Source organism: Schistocerca nitens, chromosome 1 (genome assembly GCF_023898315.1).
Source record: "Schistocerca nitens isolate TAMUIC-IGC-003100 chromosome 1, iqSchNite1.1, whole genome shotgun sequence".
Lineage (NCBI taxonomy): Eukaryota > Metazoa > Arthropoda > Insecta > Orthoptera > Acrididae > Schistocerca > Schistocerca nitens.
The window spans coordinates 624,262,524-624,285,282 of NC_064614.1; the positions used below are offsets into that span (position 1 = coordinate 624,262,524).

General features: G+C 46.2%; 1 protein-coding gene across 1 annotated transcript; it reads right to left on the bottom strand.

The window, feature by feature from the left end:
- Window positions 1–78: 78 nt before the first annotated feature.
- On the bottom strand, window positions 79–22,022 carry LOC126236583 (facilitated trehalose transporter Tret1-like). The gene is made up of 3 exons (XM_049946005.1): window positions 21,942–22,022; window positions 8,749–9,770; window positions 79–2,117 (listed from the first exon to the last, which is right to left on the bottom strand). Exons 1-3 carry the CDS (start codon window positions 21,991–21,993, stop codon window positions 1,779–1,781), a joined length of 1,413 nt encoding a protein of 470 aa, XP_049801962.1. The 5' UTR covers window positions 21,994–22,022; the 3' UTR covers window positions 79–1,778.
- Window positions 22,023–22,759: the final 737 nt, after the last annotated feature.

Below are 22,759 nucleotides of genomic sequence, written 5' to 3' on the forward strand. Positions count from 1 at the left end.
TTATCGATACTAGTGTCTGCTGTTTTTTTTTACACAGACTTGTCATATGCACTGCTAGAAAAAAAAAAGTTAGTACACCCAGTAAGAGGACGTTGATTTTCATCCGACGATGGCATATGCCATCTGGGGGACAGTAGATGTACTGATAATTGTTTCAACGTTGTCCATCAACAGATAGGGTAGCGGCATAGCTACCAGAGCGCCATCTGTGCCTACTCTTTATTAGGGAACGCTCGCAGCCAGAAGGATTGGTTTGATTTGGGGGAAGAGACCAAACAGCGAGGCCATTGGTCTCGTCAGATTAGGGAAGGATGGGGAAGGAAGTCGGCCGTACCCTGTCAAAGGAACCATCGCGGCATTTCCCTGAAGCGATTTGGGGAAATCACGGAAAACCTAAATCAGGATGGCCTGACGCAGAATTGAAGCATCGTCCTCCCGAATGCGAGTCCAGTGTGATAGCCACTGCGCCACCTCGCTCGGTCGTTCAGAAGGCTCAGTGCGGTGCAAACATGTGAAGTAAGCTGGCAACCGCGCCATGGAGTCGCACTCGTGCTTCCTACACCCAGCTGAGCGATTTTGACAGGGGTCAGACTGTGGCCTGTCGAGTAGCATAATGGTCCTTTCGGAGAAATGACACACACGCTGGACGTGCTGCATCAGTCGTACAACGATGTTGTCACCAGTGGTCACGTGAACATTCTCATACACGCAGACGATGTTCTGGACGCCCATGCAGCACAGACGCCAGCCAGAGTCGTCGTTTTGCAATAGCAGCAGTGGCAAATCGAAATGATGCCACAGCACATATAAGAGGGCTTCTGTACCCAGACGTGTCGACACGAACTGTTAAAACGGCTTTTACCAGAGGGGCTAGGGACGCGCAACCGTAGCCCGTCTTCCACTCGCGGCACAGCATCGATGTGCACGACTCGACGGGTGCTTTCAGAGGATCACTTGGAAGATGAAATGGCGCGCTGTGGTCTTCAGCGATGAAAGCAGATTCTGCCTGCACGCAAGTGATGATCGTTTACACGTACGACGTAGGCCTAGTGAGCGCTGTTTCGTAAAGAGCATTCGCCCAGGGCTTATAGTCTGGGGTGCGATAAGCTACAACTCTCGTTCGCCATTGGTGTTTCTGCAGGAGACGCTAACCAGCATTCGGTAAGTACAGAATGTTGTTTGACCCACTCTTTTGCCGCTCTTGCAACAGGAAGGTGATGCGTTGTTCCAGCAGGATAATGCCCGCGCACACATTGCCTGTGAAACTCGACATGCTTTGCAACTGTGCAAGACGTGCAGCAACTTCCCTCACCATCACGATCTCTGGACTTGTCTCTAATCCAGCATGTGTGGGATATGAAGGGATGAGAAGTGACTCAAGCGACTCATCAACCAACCACTATCACAAAACTACTTCAACAGCCCGAGCAGGCGTGGCATAACGTATCCCAAGACAGTATTCGCTATCTGTACGATCGACTGTATGCCTGAGTCACCACCTGCATTGTCGCCCGTGGAGGATACACAACATACCAATGTGGGTGTTTCAGCATGGGTCGACATCTGGTACCTCAAAACCGCTTGTACTATTGCTCTGTAAATGTAATCATTTCATGTACTACATATGGACTGTTGCAATAACTAATATTGAGTGAACTGGAAACCTCTAAAAGGGTGTACTAATTTTTTTTCTGGAAGTATGTTTATAAGTAAACAGCCTCCAACAGATGGAAACGAATAGACTGCTACACTCCGTACTTGATTGCTCCTTATCTCGTTTAAGAGGTTGTATGATGACCTTTGGTTTTCTCGTTCACGACTTCCGTAGGGACGCTGCTTTCCATGAGTTCATTTATCTCGCTGAAGGTCTGCCCTTTGGTCTCTGGGATGAGCAGGAAGACGTAGAGAGCTCCGCACAGGGAGATAACCGCGAACCCCCAGAAGACCCAGTGGGTGCCGAGCGCAGCGGACACCGGCTGGAACGACATCTTGGTTGCGAATCCCACCACGCCCAGCGCCGCAGTCACCACTGAGGACGCCACACCCTTCACCGACACGTGGAATATCTCCCCGACGACGACGAAGAAGGCTGCCCCGAGACCCAGGGCATACGACGCCTGTAAAAGAGAAGAAAAATCATATTTCCGATGATCTACATGTACACCCCGCAAGGGATCTTACCGTGTGTAGTGGAGTGTTTAGTGTACCACTAACGCTTTCTCCTCTTTACTTTCCAGTCGCGAATGGTTCGGGAGAAGAACAATTGCTGCTAAGCCTCCATGTAAGCTCGAATATCTTTAACTTTACCTTTATGGTCCTTTCTCGAAATATACGCAGAAGAAAGTAACATACACTGAGGTGACGAAAGCCATGGACAACAATGTGCTTACATACAGATTGCGATACTCAAGGTAAAAGGGTGGTGCATTGACGGAGCTGTCATTTGTACTCTGGCAATTCATGTTAAAAGGTTTCCGATGTGGTTATGGCCACACAAACGGAATTAACATACTTTGAATGCGGAGTGGTAGTTGGAGCTAGATGCATGGGACATCGCATTTTGGAAATCGTTGGGGAATTCAACGTTCCGAAATCCACCGTGCCAAGAGTGTGCTGAGAATTTCAGCCATTACTTTTCACTACATACAACGTAACGGACGACGACCTTCACTGAACGACTGAGGGCAGCGGCGTTTGCGTAGAGTTGTCAGTCCTAACAGACAGGCAACTCTGCATCAAATAACTGCAGAAATCAATGTGGGACGTACGACGAACGTATCCGTTAGGACAGTGGACGAAATTTGGCGTTAATGGGCTGTGGCAGCAGATGACCAACACTTCACTAACTGTAGTCTAATATATCGCCTGCAATGCCTCTTTGGGCTGGTGACCATATGGGTTAGACCACATACGATTGGAAAACAGTGGCCTGGTCAGATAAGTCCCGATTTCTGTTGGTAAGAGCTAATGGTAGGGTTCGAGTGTGGTGCAGACGCCACGAATCAAATGGTTCAAATGGCTCTGAGCACTATGCGACTTAACTTCTGAGGTCATCAGTCGCCTAGAACTTAGAACTAATTAAACCTAACTAACCTAAGGACATCCCACACATCCATGCCCGAGGCAGGATTCGAACCTGCGACCGTAGCGGTCGCTCGGCCCCAGACTGCAGCGCCCAGAACCGCTCGGCCACTCCGGCCGGCGCCACGAATCCATGGACCCAAGATGTCAGCAGCAAGGCACTGTGAAAGCTGTGTGAGCTGGTCCATCTGAACCGATCATCGACGGGATATGGTTATGGTTATGGTTGACTACCTGGAGACCATTTGCCGCTATTCGTAGACTTCATGTTCCCAATCAACGATGGAATTAGTATGGACGACAATGCGCAATATCTTCTGGCCACGGTTGTTCGCAATTGGTTCGAAGAACATTCTGGACAGTTTGGACGAATGATTTGGCCCCCAGTATCTCCCGACACGAAGCCTGTCGATCATTTATGGGCGATAATGGAGTGGTCTGTTCGTGCACAAAATCCTGCATCTGCTACACTTTCGCAGTTCTGGACGGCTATAGAGGCAGCTTGGCTCAATATTTCTGCCGGGGACTTCCAACGGCTTTTTGAGTCCATGCCATGTCGAACTGCTGTACTACGCCGGACAAAAGGAGGTCCGACAAGATATAACGAGCTATTCAATGACTTTTGTCGCCTCAGTGTATTGGATTACTCTTCAAGGAGTGTACGGTCTTTCAGCTTTGAAAGTGAAAAAAGACCTTCATGCAAAACGCCTCTGTCGCAACTTCTGCCACTGTAGGTACCTGAGCGTTTCACAGACTCTTTCGAATGGTTCAAATGGCTCTAAGCACTATGGGACCCAACTGCTGTGGTCATCAGTCCCCTAGAACTTAGAACTACTTAAACCTAACTAACCTAAGGACATCACACACATCCATGCCCGAGGCAGGATTCGAACCTGCGACCGTAGCAGCAGCGCGGTTCCGGACTGGAGCGCCTAGAACTGCTCGGCCACAGTGGCCGGTTCCCAGACGCTTTCGTCCTTACTAAATGTACCTGGTACGAAACGCACAGTTCTTTGGATCTTCTTTTATCTTCTGTGAATCTTGTTTCGTTACGGTCCGAGCATCATTCAAAATCGACCTAACGAAGTTTTTGTAAGATACCTACATTTCCTGAGGATTCGTCCAGTGAATGTCTTGCTGCCGTTTTCCTTACCTACGAATAGTATTATGTGGTCGTGTCTCTTTAAACTACTTCGTACGTACGCATACTCCTAGGTGTTTCATGTATGTGACTGCTTCCTGTAATAATTCTGCGATCGGGTTGTCATAGTGTAATAGGTCTTGCTACTTATTTATGTTCAATATCTGACATTTACGTTGAGGGTGGAATGTCAGTCCTTGCAAAAAAGTCTCTCCGCTGCAGATCGTCCTACATTTCGCTACAATTTTCTGCATTTCCGCTTCTCTGTATACATAGTCACCACCGCGAAATGCCTCGTGGGACTTAGCCCCACGTTAGCCCCTAGGCCATATAATGTCTCTCCTAAGAGTCGTCAGGCGCTTTTTCTTCGATGCTTCTGGAGGTACCTGCAACTTCACTTTTTCAGTGGGCAGATGGAGTCAGCCCAAACAAAAACTGTTCGTCACTTCTTTCACGCTCCGCCCAGTGGCGACGGAAAGCGTCGATTTGCTTCCCGCTACACGACACTGGGCGTCGCTTGAAAGAAGTGATCAGTGATATTTGTTTGGGCTGCCTCCAGCTGCACATTGAAGACACGAAATTGTAGATATCTGGCGAAACACCAGAGACAACCTAATGTGAGGTAAAAAGGTTTTGGTGCAGCCAGGATCAGCGGCCATTTGTTTAGCCTTACCGCAGCTAAATGCTACAGTTTATTAAGCAAGGTCTGAATAACGAACCGGAGCTCCCGGCAGGGCAAGAAGTGTGAATCGATGAATTTCTTTTGCAAAACATTTTAATTGGGCTTCAGTGCCCAGGTAATGGCACCATTTGTATGAGCACTGTTCGTATTTTGCGTGCAAAAACAGTCATCCTCATTTTGGTTTTACGTGCAGAAACAGTCACCCTTAAATAACTCCGGACTTGAACGCGACTGACGTTTCAAACTTGGTCCACCTGTATGTCAGATTTTATGTCCAAAACATTGGTTTCTCTGGGAGGTTTTTGAAGCGCTTCATTTATATGCTTCAAACTTGTACGAATCGGTTCAAATTTTACACGCAGGTAGGTAAACGGATAAACTTAAAACGAATTTTTTTTATCCGATGATCTTTATCCGTTGTCGAGAAACTATGGTTTAAAAAGTCGAACTAAATGGAGCAAGTAAAATTCGTTCTTAAGCGAACTGAATGCGCGGAAACGGTTTAAAATTAATCAAATAAAATTGAAAACTCGCTTTCAAAAATCTAGCTTCATTCGGATTTTATATCCAAAATAAAGTTTTTGTGAATTTTTTTTACCCATGCCACTTCTGTTTAAACTTAGGTTAATCGGTTCTAATTTTGTAACAAGGTAGACAGATACATGTAATCAGTACTCGTCCTGTTCTTTAGTGAAAGCTATATTCGTTGCGACGATATAGTGGTCTAAAGTTGCACACGAAATGCAAGTAAAATCCGGTTTTACGCGAATCGCACGTGCTGAGAGTTTTTAAAGTTACACAGATAATAAAAAATACCTTCTTACGGTAACTGTAAGAAGCATTTGCAAAAATCCTTCATTGTTCGGGTTTTACGTGCGAAAAACGTGTTCTTCTGGGAGGTTTTTGAACTTGCACTTAAAACTGTGTTTCGTAAAAATGTGTTGCGTTTTAAGCGCTGCATTTGGATATAATTAAAAAAAATTGTTATTACAGTTGATTATTGTTTCGTTAAGATTTTATTCACCAGTGGCTTAAAATCAACGAATAATCTTTGGACGTACAAGAAAATGCGTGTACCAGGCCAGAATTACGTCCAGCCCTGTACAAAATGATACACTGTTTGATGGAGAAGTTAAGGCTTTATCGACGACCACGCAGCAAATTAAAATAACCCGAGAACTGCAGTAAAAATAACTGCCAAAAAAGGTCACCTCATTTCTAAGAATAGAAAATGTTTTACTGCGTTTTTCTTAAAAAATGCAATGCTGGATTATTCCAAGAATCTTATATAGAATTTCAACAATGTACAGCGTACAGGTCATTGTTCATAGCCGTCTGAATTCGTCAGTGCGTCGAGTGCGATTGAAAATGGAGAAAACAGAATTTCGCGCTATTATTAACATTTTCATTTGAAGGTTTAGAGTGCCACACAAATCAAAACAGTATTGGATGAAGTCCATGCGGACTCGGCATCGCAATAGATTAATGAAACGTGATCGGACAAGCACCGAAGACGAAGCGCTCTATGACCGTCCAGTTGAGGTCACCACAGAGAAAACCATTGACAAAATCTATTACACGATAATGCAAGACAGTTGAATAAAAATTCGTGAGATTTCTGAAACTTGGTAATATTCTGCGAGGAGAACTGGCAATGAAGAAGCTGAGTGCGAGGAGGGTGTCGACCAAAAACACATCCGGCACAAAATTTCAGCGCAATATCTGGCGATATTTAACTGCACTCCACAAATTTTTTTTTGCATCGATTTCTGACTGTTGATGAAACCTGGATTCATCATTGCACATCAGAGTCAAAGCGGCAGTCAAAGCAATGGACAAGGCTGGTGAAAATGCACCGAAGAAGGCAAAGACCATTCTGTCAGCTGGTAAGCTGATGGCCACTGTTTTTTGGGATTCCCAAGGAATAATTCTTGTAAATTACTTGAAAAAAGGCAGAATCGTAACATACTTGATTGTTGAACCATTTGACACTTGATTTGGCTTAAAGGCGCTGTTTCACCAGAACAGTGCACCATCCCACACATCAGCGATAAAAATGGCGAAAGTGCATGGACTGGGCTTTGAATTGGTCCCTCATCCATCCTGTTCACCATATGTAGCCCTAAATGACATATTTCGGTTCCCTGATTTGAAATTCTGGCTTAGTGGGAAGAAATTTTCGCCAAATGAGGAAGTGATAATTGCAGTTAACGAGTATTTTGCGGAGTATGACAGAACCTATTTTTCCGGTGGGATGAAAAAGCTAGAGGATCGCTGGACCAATTGCATATCCCTTAAACGAGACTATGTCGAGAAGTAAGGTGAGTTGCTTACGAAACCAATATTTTTCTCCCGTTTTTATCAGCTTTATCAAACGACCCACGTACGCTGTCTTCAGTGCTGGAAAGAATGCCATGCCGTAATACTACGAGCTCAAGAACTTGGCATGCCCACAATATTAAAGGGTTGGGTAGTCCTCACTAAGATGTTGTGAGCTCTATCTGCAACAGCATTGAAGCACTATGCCTCGTCGATGTGTGTATCGTCAACGCCGCCATCGTACACCTGTCTAAAAACATATTATTAGTCTCGAGAATAAACTTGGTCGAAATGGAACAGCCCAAGCAGTTATATTAAATGGACCTATATTCTTTCGTGGCTGCAGGGTTAGTTTTACTCTGGACGTCGCTACTGGAAATTCTGGTAGTGGTTGGTTTACGCTAGCCATCGTTCGATGTGATAACGCTTCCCTTCCTGGACTTGAATCTTTCGCCGACAGAGATGTCATCGCCTACAAGACTTGGCTTTGTGGAATTGACCCGAAGACTCAAGGTAGACCTACTTATGTTTATAATAATATGGTTCAAATGGCTCTGAGCACTATGGGACTCAACTGCTGAGGTCATTAGTCCCCTAGAACTTAGAACTAGTTAAACCTAACTAACCTAAGGACATCACAAACATCCATGCCCGAGGCAGGATTCGAACCTGCGACCGTAGCGGTCTTGCGGTTCCAGACTGCAGCGCCTTTAACCGCACGGCCACTTCGGCCGGCTACAATAATATGCCATTTACAGTGTATACCCGCTCTTGTAGAAAAGTCAGTAATGATTGAAAAATACATATATGGATGAAAGGAGCGTGATTAGCCGAGCGGTCTAAGGCGCTGCAGTCATGGGCTGTGCGGCTGGTCCCGGCGGAGGTTCGAGTCCTCCCTCGGGCATGGGTGTGTGTGTGTTTGTCCTTAGGATAATTTAGGTTAAGTAGTGTGTAAGCTTACGGACTTGTTAAGTCCCATAAGATTTTATACACTTTGTCCGCAGCTCGTGGTCTTACGGTAGTGTTCTCGGTTCCCGCGCATGGGTCCCTGCTTCGATGCCCGGCGGGGTCAGGGATTTTCTCTGCCTCGTGATGACTGGGTGTTGCGTGTCTTTCATCATCATTGACGCGCAAGTCGCCCAAGTGGCGTCAACTATAAAGCACTTGCAATACGGCGGCCGAACTTCCCCGCATGGGGCCTCCCGGCCAACAATGCCATACGATCATTTCATTTACGCACATTTGAACATTTTTTTTATGGATGAAAGGACTTGGTGTACTTGTTGAGAATGCAACTGTAACTGGAGATATTACTTTGTACTATAATTATTAATAAAGTGAGGATGCAACAGTTTGAAAAAATTCGAAAGCATAGTGCCGCACTGGCCGCTGAGCGCTTGGCATGGCTTTCTTTCCCACATTGAAGATAACGTAATAATATGAACATGGCACCCAAAGTGGGAGTCTTCCTTGTCGTTTTTCTTACGAAGAGGTGTCACAATAAGATTTGTGTTACGGGTGGTACCTGGAAGGCTATTAGGCCGGTGAGCGGCAGCCAGTAGAGGGCAGACATGTCCATGTGCTGGGCGTCGGCGAGGAAGAAGTAGACGCCGAGGGCCACCATGGAGACGGCGCAGCCGACGAAGCCGCATATGAGGAGCGGCCGACGGCCCGCCCGGTCCACCAGCGCCGACGCCGACACGCTGGCGACCAGCTGCACCGCGGCCACGATGATGGAGCTCACGTCCGAGTCGATGGAGCTGCCGCTGCGGATGAAGATCTCTGTGGAGAACGCCACCAGCGCCTGGGACCCGGTCCCCAGGTACAGCACCGTCAGACCCACCACTAGCAGCAGCGTCCGCCGGTGGACGGCGTTGAAGAGGATATCTCTGAAAGAACCCTGCGTCTGCCGCTTCTGCTGTATGGCTTTGTGCATTTCTCGCAGCTCTGCCTCCAGATCCGTGTTCGCGCGCAGCCGGGCCAGCGTGTCCTTCGCGTCACCCTCTTTCTTACGCAGCAGGAGGAAGTACGGAGATTCGGGCACCCAGAAGAAGGTCAGCACGAAGAGAGCGGGCAGCGCCAGCCCCGCGTAGGAGGCGCCCGTCACCGAGAGGAAGGGCCCGGTGCACATGATGTACAGGTTCCCGCTGTTCATCATGATCATGAAGAGCGCGGCCAGCGCGCCCCGGATGTGGGTCTGTGCCACCTCGGACACGTACAGGTGCGGCACCGAGAGCGCTATACCGGAACCGATGCTGCCGATGATGCGGGCGGCGAGCAGCATCTCGAAGGAGGAGACGAAGGCGACCATCAGCCAGAAGACGGCGAAGGGCGCGGCGGCGAGCAGGAGCAGCCACTTGCGGCCCAGCCGGTCTATGGTGAGGGCCACCAGCGGCACGGCGATCAGCGTCGTCAGCGAGTTGATGGACGCCAGCCACGAGGCCTGCTCCGGCGTGATCGTCACCGGCGAGTCGGCCGCCTCCAGCTTGGGGAGCGTCGGCGCTGGCCAGCCCAGGAACGCTCCTTGCATGGCCACGCTCAGCGACGCTGTCAGGGGCAGGGAAGAGCCACACAAAAATGTTAATAGCGACCCAGGAAGGACCAACACCGCAAAATTAAAAACTGTAATCTCTGAGAACGATTTCACAAGTCTAGTAAGTTTCCATGAAAGAATGGAACACTTTTGTTGCAGCTTCATGGCTGGTAAGCCTAATTATTCCAAGCATCGTATAAGGAATTCAAACAATGTACGGCGTACATTTCGTTATTGAGAGCCATCTGAGTTGGTCAGCGGGTCGACTGTGACTGAAAATGGAGAAAACCGAGTTTCATGCTCTTATTAATCATTTTCATTTCATGAGCTGACCAACTGCACAAATCAAAACAGAAATGGATTGATGACCGTAGCATGTCGGTCGAAATGTCGGCAGTTTCCAGAATGAGATTTTCACTCTGCAGCGGAGTGTGCGCTGATATGAAACTTCCTGCCAGATTAAAAGTGGGTGCCGGACCGGGACTCGAACTCGGGTCCTTTATCTTTCGCAGGCAAGTGCTCTACCAACTGAGCTACCCAAGCACGACTCACGTCCCGTCCTCAGAGCTTTACTTCTGCCAGTACCTCGTCTCCTACTTTCCAAACTTCACAGAAGCTCTCCTGCGAACCTTGCAGAACTAGCACTCCTGGAAGAAAGAATATTGCGGAGACATGGCTTAACCACAGCCGGGGGGATGTTTCCGGAGCACTTGCCCGCGAAAGGCAAAGGTCCCGAGTTCGAGTCTCGGTCTGGCACACAGTTTTAATCTGCCAGGAAGTTTCATGTCGGCAGTTTAGTTGTTTAGTAGTTTAATAGTTTACAATGATGCAGTCCAATACCAAAAATTGTTTTATACATAATGACACACCCCCCCCCCCTGTGGAAGCCTACGAACTTATATCAGAATTGGATGAATTCACGCGGACTCTACACCGTCATTGAGGACTCAGTAATTTAAATGTGGTCAGACAAGCACCGAAGACGAAGCTCGCTCTGGACGTCCAGTTGAGTTACCTGCAAAGGAAGCAATTGACGCAATCCATGACATGGTGACGCTAGACCGCTCAATAAAAATTCGTGAGGTTCCTGAGACCAGGCAACTCAATTGAGTGAGCAAACAGTATGGTACACAGAGAACTGACTATGAAGAAGCTGAAGAAACTGTTACGGTATATTGATAATTTTTACTTTATGGACCGTCTGACTACAAATGAATGAAACAGTTTTCGTGCCATACGCGCTTCGCCTTTATTTTCTGCAAGGTATCTTCAGTGGCAAGTTGCGTGGACGATTTTCTACATATTACGCTCCTGTTCCATTATTGGTGTTGTTCCTCTTGTTATAAATGCCAATTTGCGGTTTTTTCCCCACATATCACAGCCCTAGGAACTGAACACTTGTTTCGATGCAATTATCAATATACAGTAATAGTCCGCAGCTCGTGGTCGTGCGGTGGCGTTCTCGCTTTCCGCGCCCGGATTCCCGGGATCGATTCCCGGCGGGGTCTGGGATTTTCTCTGCCTCGTGATGACTGCGTGTTGTGTGATGTCCTTAGGTTAGTTAGGTTCAAGTAGTTCTAAGTTCTAGGGGACTGAGGACCATAGATGTTAAGTCCCATAGTGCTCAGAGCCATTTGAACCATTTATACAGTAATATTACACGCAACTGAGGAAGATAGGACTACAAAAGGTGAAGATGTGAAGAAAATATGTGCGAGATGGGTGCCGCGATTGTTCATAGTCGACCAAAAGCGCATCTGGCATAACATTTGAACACAATGTCTGATATTTCATCTCATTCCGCAAGACCTTTTGCGCCGATTTGTAGCTATTGAAGAAACCTAGATCCCTCACTTGACGCCAGATTCAAAACGGCAGTTAAAAGAATGGGCAATAGCTGCTGAAAGTGCACTAAAGAACATAAAGACTATTTGTCAACTGGGTAAGATGATGGCCACTGTTCTTTTGAGATTCCCAAAGAGTATTCCTCATAGATTACTTAGAAAAAGGCAGAACCATAACTGTACCCTATAATGCTTCATTGTTGAATCGTTTATACTTGCGTTGGCTAAAAAAGATCAAGGTTGGCACGCAAAGAAATGCTCCTTCACCAGGATAATGCACCATCCCACACATTAGCGATAACATTGGTGAAAGTACATGAATTCGGCTTTGAATTGGTAACTTATCGAACCTGTTCATCAAACTTAGTCCCAAGTGTTTTCTTCCAGCACCCTAACTTGAAATTTTGCCTCTCCGTGAAGAAATTTTCATCGGATCAGTAAGTGTTAGTTGCAATAACGAGTATTTACAGAGTTTGACGAACTTATTTTTCCCGTGGGATGAAAAAGTTGGAGATCCCTGGACCAAGTGTATTTCTCTGAAAGGAGACCATGTCGAGAAGTAAGGTGAGTTGTTAGTATTGGGAACCGTCTGCTTACAGCAGGATTAAGATCACGTGTTCCTCTGACCAGGTTGTCACTGACGCCACGACACCACCAAGCGTGGATACTCCGGTGCCGTGAAAGAGTTGACCGGCTAATGGAATTGCGCTCTGTTGCCTTCAGTGGTGAAAGAAGGTTCTGTCTTTTTTCGAGTGATGAACACACATGTGTATGTCGTAGTCCTGGTGAGCCGCCTGTTCTAGAGAGCATTCGCAAGTCCCATCCCAGGCTTTATAGTTTGAGCAGTATCAGTTACAACTGAGGTCACATTTGGTGTTTCTGCAGGGTACTGTTATCCCCCTGCTACTGCCATGTCTTCGACAGGAAGGTGATGTACTTTTTCAGCGGGATAATGAGCTGCAACGTGCTCTTCGTGGTGTGCAACAACTGTCCTGGCCATCTCTCGTCATTTGAACACTTATGGGACGTCATGAAGTAGGAACTTACTCATTCTCCAGAGCCTACAAGCACCATTACCGAATTGCAGCAAAAGGTGCAAAATGCATGGGACAGTGTGTCGCAGGATGACATTCGGCACCTTTCTGATCATTTGCAAGTGAGAATACATGTCTGCGTTCCCTTAGTGCTCTTTGGTCCCTTCGTTAAAGATGCTTCCTCAAAAAAGTGAAGGAGATAGTATCCTGCTAAGTACAGCGTACTTTGAAGGAACTTTGAAAGGAAATTAGCAGGCTAACTTAGCAGCCGAGGAGCCTGGAATAGAGACTGTGCCATTCTCGTACAGGCCGTAAGAGTGGGTGGGGGTGAGAGACTATAGCTGCAGACGGTTAAACCAGCTATCCATTAGTCACATTCCTCCTCCTGGCCAGAATAGAAACAATGTGACGTCCCTCCCGTCTCTAAACAAATATTAGCATGCTTATAAATGGCTTCTTGCTGGTGGGCGGACTCACCCATTTATAGTGCCTGCGACGAGAACATTTGGGTATATCACATGTCAGTGGAGCGCATTTTATGTTGTGACCAGAGGGCAGCTGTAAATTTAACTGGGAACCGAAGCTCCAGTTTAGATGACGACGAGATGTATAGAAATGAAATAGTGTAAGCCAACCACCCAGCGTTAATTATTCTCTTTGTTAGAGAATAGCGCCGTTTTTGGAACTGACAGACAACTCTTAACACACATCTTGTGCTGTTGTGGTCTTCAGTCTGAAGATTGGCTTGATGCAGCTCTCCACACTTAGTCTATCCTGCTGAAGGCTCTTCGTTTCTGCCCAAGACCTGCAACCTAGATCCAGAATGCAACGAACATCCATTTGAACCTGTTTACTGTAGTTATGCCTTAACCCACCTATGCAATCACTCAATTTCCTACCATTACCAAGTTGGCTAATCCTTCGTGCTTCCCTACGTGTCCTGTCAACGGATTCCTTCTTTTAATTAAGTTTTGCCATACATATTTCTTCTAGCCAATGCGATTCACCACCTCTTCGTTACTTAATTATCAGATCTATCCATCTAATCCTCAGATTTCTTCTGAAGCACCACACTTCAGAAGTTTGTATTCTTTTTCTATCTGTACGGATTACCGTCCATTTTTCACTTCCGTACAAGACTACACCCCAGACAAACACCTTCGGAACAGACATCCTAACACAGATTTGTATTCTTTGTTTACAATAAAGCCTTTTATCACTGTTGCAAGCCTGCATTTTATCCTTTTTCTTCAGCTATTGTCAGTTACCTTGATACCCAAGTAGGAAATAGTGACTCCTTTCCTTATCTACTTCCCTCAGTGTACTTCGCACGTAGTGTTGACTGTACGACGTCATCTGTTTCCAGTTCTGGTGAAAGTGTCTTGGAATAGTGGTGCCGTAGAGCAAGGACGATTGTAGAAAATTGTTATTTTCTGTTTTATTTATACAAACCTAAGAGTCACAACAACTTAACCAGCTTCTGTTAATACTCATAGATAAATGAATTCTGTTGTGCTAGTTACACCGAAAACCTGCTGTTTTTACAAAGCTGTTTACATTTAGCCACAGCAGACAAATGACAACACTCAGCCACACGTTGAGCACGTCACGTTTCTGATAATCTGACTGTCCGTATTTAAATCTGATAACGAGTGCGTGACTCGCGAAACGTGTAGGTGTTTGGTAACATGTGTGTAGTATGTTGACTTGTTTACTAAATATACAAAATTAAGTCATCAACCACTACATCTGGTCCACAGGTAAAGGCAAATCCAGAGCCGTTCAACCCGTGAACGGGCTTTTGGCGTAGCTGCATGCAGAGTGGAGTCTTTCCTTCGCCGCGGCATTACATCCCCGGTAGTCAGTTTGATAGCGAGCTGAGTGGAGGAACTAGAACGGGGAAAATTGCCCGCTCCTACACGGATTGAACCCGGGACCCACGCGGCCGCTCTACCCGCTAGACCACCACGGCTACTTTTTCCCCACCACGGCTACTTTTTCCCCACCACGGCTACTTTTTCCCCACCACGGCTACTTTTTCCCCACCACGGCTACTTTTTCCCCACCACGGCTACTTTTTCCCCACCACGGCTACTTTTTCCCGAAAGACGGATAATATTACAACTGTTCTAACTCGTTATCAGCTCTACGAAAACAGAGAAAAACGGACTTTATGTTTTAACGGCGGCCCTTGCAATAAGACAGACTGGAAACAGATGAAGTCATACGTGTTTAGCACCATTCAACTGTCTTAAGGTAAGTGTAAACAGCCGTCTAAGGCGAACCTGGCGAACCGAAACTGGTAACGGCAATACATGTTAATAAATAGGGAATAACAACAGTAACTGGCTACTGTTTTTCCTCTCTGTAAGAATCCATGCCTTTTTTCACAAAGTCGCAGTCTCATAAAGACACGTATTGTAAAAAAACGTTAAAAGGTTTGTTTAGTATTAATATTTTGTGCTCGAGACTTGTTTTTCGTCTAACCAGCGCAATTAATAGTTCGTAGTGAGTGATAGCCTATTGAAAATTCTCTTATCGCCGGGGATCTGCCACGGTTACACTTACTGTTCAGTTCTACAAAGGCGTCTTTATCTGTTGTACAGTGACTGATCGACATCTGCTCCACAGACATAACGTGAGTCGCAAATCACATCATTAATATTACTATTGAAGGAGTGTTGAAAAACATTTGATTCCACGAGAGATGGAAGTCTGTACATTTAAGTTCATAATCTCATTGCTGAGAAAAAGAATTAGAAGCTTGTCAGTGCTATGACAATCTGACGTGATCGAGTGGCTGGTCTGCTGGGTTGTGCAGACATTTTTTTTTTCTTTTCATCAGTCTTCTGATTGTTTTGTGCGCGATCTGCTACGAATTCCTCTTGTCTTCAGAGCAAACACACGAGAAGTAAGTGTTGAACCAACAGTGATATTTAACAGCATGTCAACTGAGTTAAAGGTACATTCTGAAAACACTTTTTCAAAAATCGAACATGAAGGCATATGCAAGAAACATACTGTTTTAATTCACACGTGTTATTATATCACTTTAATTAGAGGCGAAATATGCTGTTCTTATCGGTCAGATACATTAATAAACAAAGCTACGATCAACGAGAATTTACCCCAATATTGATTTACAAGGCATTATGCTGTTGGAGAACGTATGCACTTGTTCTGTCGTCACAGAAAACGAAACGTGGTAAAACTTAATGTTTTCTCACATAGACAAAGAACCGTCGAAATGACAGGAAAACAAATCTTTTGGGCTTTACGGCAATCGAATATCAAAGCTTCGTATTTTTAGTCTTACACCTTCGGCTCATCGATATGACACTAACACGCGTCTCAAATGCTGCTCCATACAGCACGCTTAAAAACTGCAGACTAACTGGACTAGAATAACTACTATACACGGGTAGAAGAATTTACCTACCTGGGAAGCAAAATCACAAGGGGTGGTAGATGCCGGAAAGAAATTATGAACAGAATACAACAGGCCAAAATTGCATTTAATCTGAGGAGGAACTTACCAACAAGACCATCAGTCTGAAAATAAGGAAACGTATCATGAAAACTTTTGTTTGGAAAGTGGCCCTATACGGATGTGAAACTTGGACAATGGGAAGAGAAGAGAGAAGACGGCTAGAGGCCCTGGAGAAGTGGTGCTATAGAAGGATGATGAAGATCAGCAGTAGAGAAAAAGTAACAGATGAAGAGGTGCTTAGAAGAGTACAGGAAACCAGATCTCTGTGGAGGCACATCCGAACAAGAAGAGACAAACTTGTAGGGCACATCCTAAGACACCAGAACATCATTGGAACAATAGCAGAAGGAGCTACTGAGGCAAGGAATCTGCGGGGGCGGCTAAGGATATCATACATGCAACAGATCATGAGTGGTGTTGGATGTAACACGTACGTGGAAATGAAGAGGAAGGCAGACAGAAGAGACGAATGGCGCTCTGCTTCAAACCAACCTCAGAGTTGAACACTAAAAGAAGAAGAAGAAGAAGAAGAAATCTTTAAACAAAAGTTGCGATATAGATTTTTTGTGAATATTCGGCACTAAAATTTATCGCAAGATGAAGTTTATTGCACTTTTGAAAAGACAGCAATGGAGGTCGAAGGTAATTACTTTGTTTTATTGTCTTCCGTGTAACAACAATGTTAAGGGCTGTATTGCATGCTTGTGACAATGTTATGTCCTAGCAAGGGAAAAAAAGAAATAAAGAAAGAAAACGGATGAGACATGAAACCGACTGTTGGAACGTAGCCCATACCGCTAAATATTAGTAGTAATAACAATAATAAATCTGAAGAACGGGTCATCAATAGGAACTACGAGGAAATGGCGTGAAGGCAAGTCTCTTCTCCAAACTCTGCCGGTGAAACTCTTTTCGTTTTGTTGGTCTATTTACGAGTTGTACATCATTCTTAGAGTCGTAGACTATTTGGGCGTGTTGAAGTAATAGTTGTGCGTAAGCAGAAAGCTCATATTTGTTTACTCTTGACATCTGCCGCTGATGTAGCAACGAATACTCTCAGTAATTACACTAAACTCCTAACTAGACTCGAGGGTTTGGAGTCTGCAGTGGAAAGCAAAAGGATAATGAACGTTACAACGCCATCCGTCAAGATCGGTGACATCAACAAAATGGTGAACATTTGTATATGTATGTACCTACTACAATATATAGAGTACAAGGCTAAACATAAGTATTAGGCCAGACACAAGGAAAGTTAACAACCATATAGGAATACAGAGCCTGTATAGGCAATGTGGCCAATGATGTTATACTTGCTTGCCTGTGACCTCAGGACATCCTATTTACCTGCGTTCGGGTTGCGTCGGCTGCTGAAAGATGTGTGCAAAGAGCGCAGAAGAGTTTCAGAACTTAGTGGCTACTATCTTCAGTGATCAATATCCGAGCAGGAAAAAACTGAAATCACCATATTCTCTCAGGAGTAAAATAAATGAAATATGGTTGTTCGATTCTCATTTTTCCGAAACATCGAATTACCTGATTAACATCTGACTAATTCTGACCTTTGTCGGAAGGAGAAAATGGTTTTATATACCCCACGTTTAAATACATAGCCGCACAGGAATGGCATTTGCTTTGCTTTGGTGTAACTTACGGGTAGTAGGTAAAGTCTCTTCTGGAAAATGAACGGACTAGTGCAGATAGCCTGTTTGTGATGCCATTTTCCACCACCGCAAACAAGTATTCGCAAGAGCACAGAGAGGAACCCTGACGGTATTTAATATACGTGTATATTTTTTGAGAGGCAGTCCACGCTGTAGGTAAAGTTGAAAGGTCACGATTTGGTTGTGAATAACTGTAACCAAGGAATGTCACGAGAAGCAGTTCGCTTAGTCGCTAAACAGTACAAGCATTGGTTCAGAAACAATGGGTAGAGGTTAGGTGCTTTCCACATTACTTTCAGTAGTACCGCCGGCACTATATGATGTGGTACAGAATTATACACTGAAGCGCCAAAGAAACGGGTATACGCATTCGTATTCAAATGCACAGATATGTAAAAAGGCAGAATACAGCGCTTCGATCGTCAACGCCTGAATAAGACAACAAGTGTCTGGCGCAATTGTCAGATCAGCTACTGCTGCTGCAATGGCAAATTATCAAGATTTAAGTGAGTCTGAACGTGGTGTCATAGTCGGCGCACGAGCGATGGGACACATCATCTTCGATGTAGCGATGTAGCGGGGATTTTACAGTACGAATATCAGGAATCCGGTAAAACATCAAATCTGCGACATCGCTGCAGCCGGAAAATGATCCTGCAAGAACGGGAGCAACAACGACTGAAGAGAATCGTTCATCGTGATAGAAGTGCAAACCTTCCGCAAATTGGTGCATATTTCAATGCTGGGCCATCAATAAGTGTCAGCGTGGGAACCATTCAATGAAACATCATCGATATGGGCATTCGGAGCCGAATACCCACTCGTATACCCTTGACGACTGCATGACACGAAGCTTTACGCCCAGCGTGGGCCCGTCAGCACCGATATTTTACTGTTGATGATTGAAAAAATGTTGCCTGGTCGGACGAGTCTCGTTTCAAATTCTATCGCGCGGATGGGCGTGTATGGGTATGGAGACAACCTCATGAATCCATGAACGATGCACGCCAGCAGGTGGAGACTCTGTAATGGTGTGGGGCGTGTGCAGTTGGAGTGATATGGGACTCGTGATACATCTAGATACGACTCTGACAGGTGACACGTACGTAAGCATCCTGTCTGATCACCTGCATCCTTCATGCCTATTATGCATTCCGACGGACTTGGTTAATTCCAGCAGGACAATGCGACACTCCACACGTCCAGAATTGCTACAGAGTGGCTCCAGGAACACTCTTCTGGACACCAAACTCCGCAGTCATGAACATTATTGAGCATATCTGCGATGCCTTGCATCGAGATGTTCAGAAGAGATCTCCACCCCCTCGTACTCTTACGGATTTATCGACAGCCCTGCAGGATTTATGGTGTCAGTTCCCTCCAGCAGTACTTCAGACATTAGTAGAGCCCATGCCACGTTGTGTTGCGGCACTTCTGCGTGCTGGCGGGCGCCCTACACGATATTAGGCAGGTGTACCAGTTTCTTTAGCTCTTCAGTGTATTTACTTTTAGGGCCTATTTTTATGAACCTTCTCTTTTCAAGCCAATCGCGAACACCGGTGGCCCGATGACATGGCGCCTTATCATCCATAAAAATTCCGTCGTCGTTCGGGAACATGAAGTCCACGAATGGCTGCAAATGGTCTCCAAGCAGCCAGACATAACCATTTCCAGTCCATGACACGTTCAGTTGGACCAGAGGACCCAGTTCATTCCATGCAACCACAGCTCACGCCATCATGGAGTCACCACCAGCGTGCACAGTGCCGTGTTGACATCTTGGATCCATGGCTTCATGGGGTCTGCGCCACACTCGAACCCTACCATCATCCTTACTAACTGAAACTGAGACTCATCTGACCAGGCCACGGTTTTCCAGTCATCTGTGGCCCAGCCGATATGTTCACGAGCCCAGGAGAGGCGCTGCGGGCGCTGTAGTGCTATTAGCAAAGGCACTCGCGTCGGTCGTCTGCTGCCATAACCCATTAAGGCCAAATTTCGCAGCATTCTCTCAAAGGATACGTCATTTGTACGACCGACACTGATTTCTGCGGCTGTTTCACGCAATGTTGCTCGTCTGCTAGCACTGACAAATTTACGCAAACGCAGCTGTTCTCGGTCGTTAAGTGCCGTCGGTGAGAGGTAATGCCTGAAATTTGGTTTTCTCGGGACCCTTCAGCACTGTATCTCGGAATACTGAATGCCCTTACGATTTCGGAAATGGAACGCCCCATGCGTCTAGCTCCAACTACCATTCCACGTCAAAGACTGTTTACTTCCCGTCGCGCGGCCATAATGACCTCAGAAACCTTTACGAATGAATCACTGAGTATAAATGATAGCTCCGCCAATGCACTGCCCTTTTGTACCCTGTATAGGCGGTACTCCCGCTTTCGGCGCATGTGCAAATCGCTATTTCATGATCTTCGTCACCTCAGGGTGCATGGACATCTGTTCTCTCATCGTGCGTTTTCTGGAGTCCCCGTTTCTTCCTAAGACGATCACACAAAACGGAGGAAACACCTCCCAAGCGCAAATACCACTCTTTATCTGTCAACGAGCTACACTACTGGCCATTAAAATTGCTACACCAAGAAGAAATGCAGATGATAAACGGGTATTCACTGGACAAATATATTATACTAGAACTGACATGTGATAACATTTGGATGCATAGCTCCTGAGAAATCAGTACCCAGAACCACCTCTGGCCGTAATAACGGCCTTGATACGCCTGCGCATTGAGTCAAACAGAGCTTGGATGGAGAGTACAGGTACAGCTGCCCATGCAGCTTCAACACGATACCACAGTTCATCAATAGTAGTGAGTGGCGTATTGTGACGAGCCAGTTTCTCGGTCACCATTAACGAGACGTTTTCAATTGGTGAGAAATCTGGAGAATGTGCTGGCCAGGGCAGCAGTCGAACATTTTCTGTATCCGGAAAGGCCCTTACAGGACCTGCAACATGCGGTTGTACATTGTCCTCCTGAAATGTAGGGTTTCGCAGGGATCAATGAAGGGTAGAGCCACGGGTCGTAACACATCTGAAATGAAACGTCCAATGTTCAAAGTGCCGTCAGTGTGAACAAGAGGTGACCGAGACGTGTAACCAATGGCACCCCATACCATCAAGCCGGGTGATACGCCAGTATGGCGATGACGAATACACGCTTCCAATGTGCGTTCACCGCGATGTCACCAAACACGGATGCGACCATCATGATGCTGTAAACAGAACCTGGATTCATCCGAAAAAATGACGTTTTGGCATTCGTGCACCCAGGTTCGTCGTTGAGTACTCCATCGCAGGCGCTCCTGTCTGTGATGCAGCGTCATGTGTAACCGCAGCCGTGGTCTCCGAGCTGATAGTCCATGCTGCTGCAAACGTCGCCGAACTGTTGGTGCAGATGGTTGTTGTTTTGCAAACGTCCCCATCTGCTGGCTCAGGGATCGAGACGTGGCTGCAAGATCCGTTACAGCCATGCAGATAAGATGCCTGTCATCTCGACTGCTAGTGATGCGGGACCGATGGGATCCAGCACGGTGTTCCGTATTACCCTTCTGAACTCACCGATTCCATATTCTGCTAACAGTCATTGGATCTCGACCAGCGCGACCAGCAATGTCGCGATACGATAAACCGCAATCGCGATAGGCTACAATCCGACCTTTATTAAAGTCGGAAACGTGATGGTGCGCATTTCTCCTCCTTACACGAGGCATCACAACAACGTTTCACCAGGCAACGCCGATCAACTGCTGTTTGTGTATGAGAATACGGTTGGAAACTTTCCTCGTGGCAGCACGTTGTAGGTGTCGCCACCGGCGCCAATCTTATGTGAGTGCTCTGAAAAGCTGATCATTTGCAAATCACAGCATCTTCTGTCTGTCGGCTAAATTCCGCGTCTGTAGCAAGTCATCTTTGTGTTGTAGCAATTTTACTGGCCAGTAGTGTATTTACTACATGTCACAGGCAGGTGGCGCACTTCCTTTTCCCGTTAAAAATAATTCAGTTTACTACATGATAGCCTACGTGTAACTGAAGAGGAAGCTACAAACGGGTCCTGTTTCCGGGTCCGTATTAGGAGCAGAACCTGTGTTTAATCAGTGTCCACGCTGTCGGTGGTCAGCGGAGCCCTGGACCAGCTCACCTGAGATGGCAGCGAAGTACTGCATGTAGCGGCCGCCGCACGCCGCCCGCATGGCCCCTGCTGTTGGAATACTTGCTGTCCGCGGCGGCAACGACTGGCGGCATTCGCACTGACCTGCCGCTGATATAAGCGGCCTGCGCCATCTACATACGACGTACACAGATAACCACTCCACCACCACTACATTGTTTCCGTTATGATAACAACGTCGGTGTGCAATCTGCACTTGATCAGCTCCACTTGTTTTGTGACGCCCCCACCTTAACAGCGTACGTAAAGCAAACTTTGGACTAAAGCGTAGATCGGTGTCCACTGAAATACTTCTGGAAGTTAACAGTATAACGTTAAGTCGCAGAACAAAATTCGTTGATATAACTAGCAAAGTGAATGACTGATGTGTAGGAGATTCGAAATAGGGTTGTGTGATGAACCTGCCTGTAGTGTCGGCAGACTTGCCAACACTACGCACACTAATTGAAAGAGGCGGCCAAGATGCACGCGCTAACTCACGAAGGTTGGAGTGAGGTCTGAAACAGGATACGTAATGAATGTTATAAAGAAAAGTACGTAGCTCCTTGAATACTTAACTTTTAATACATCCTTGTATACATCGTTCTTGATGAGACATCTGGAGATTGTGGCGATACAAGTGAGACTCTTTAGATACAAGCTATCTAAGGCTAATGGCGCCTTGCTAGGTCGTAGACATGGACTTAGCTGAAGGCTATTCTAACTGTCTCTCGGCAAATGAGAGAAAGGCTTCGTCAGTGTAGTCGCTAGCAAAGTCGTCGTACAACTCGGGGCGAGTGCTAGTCAGT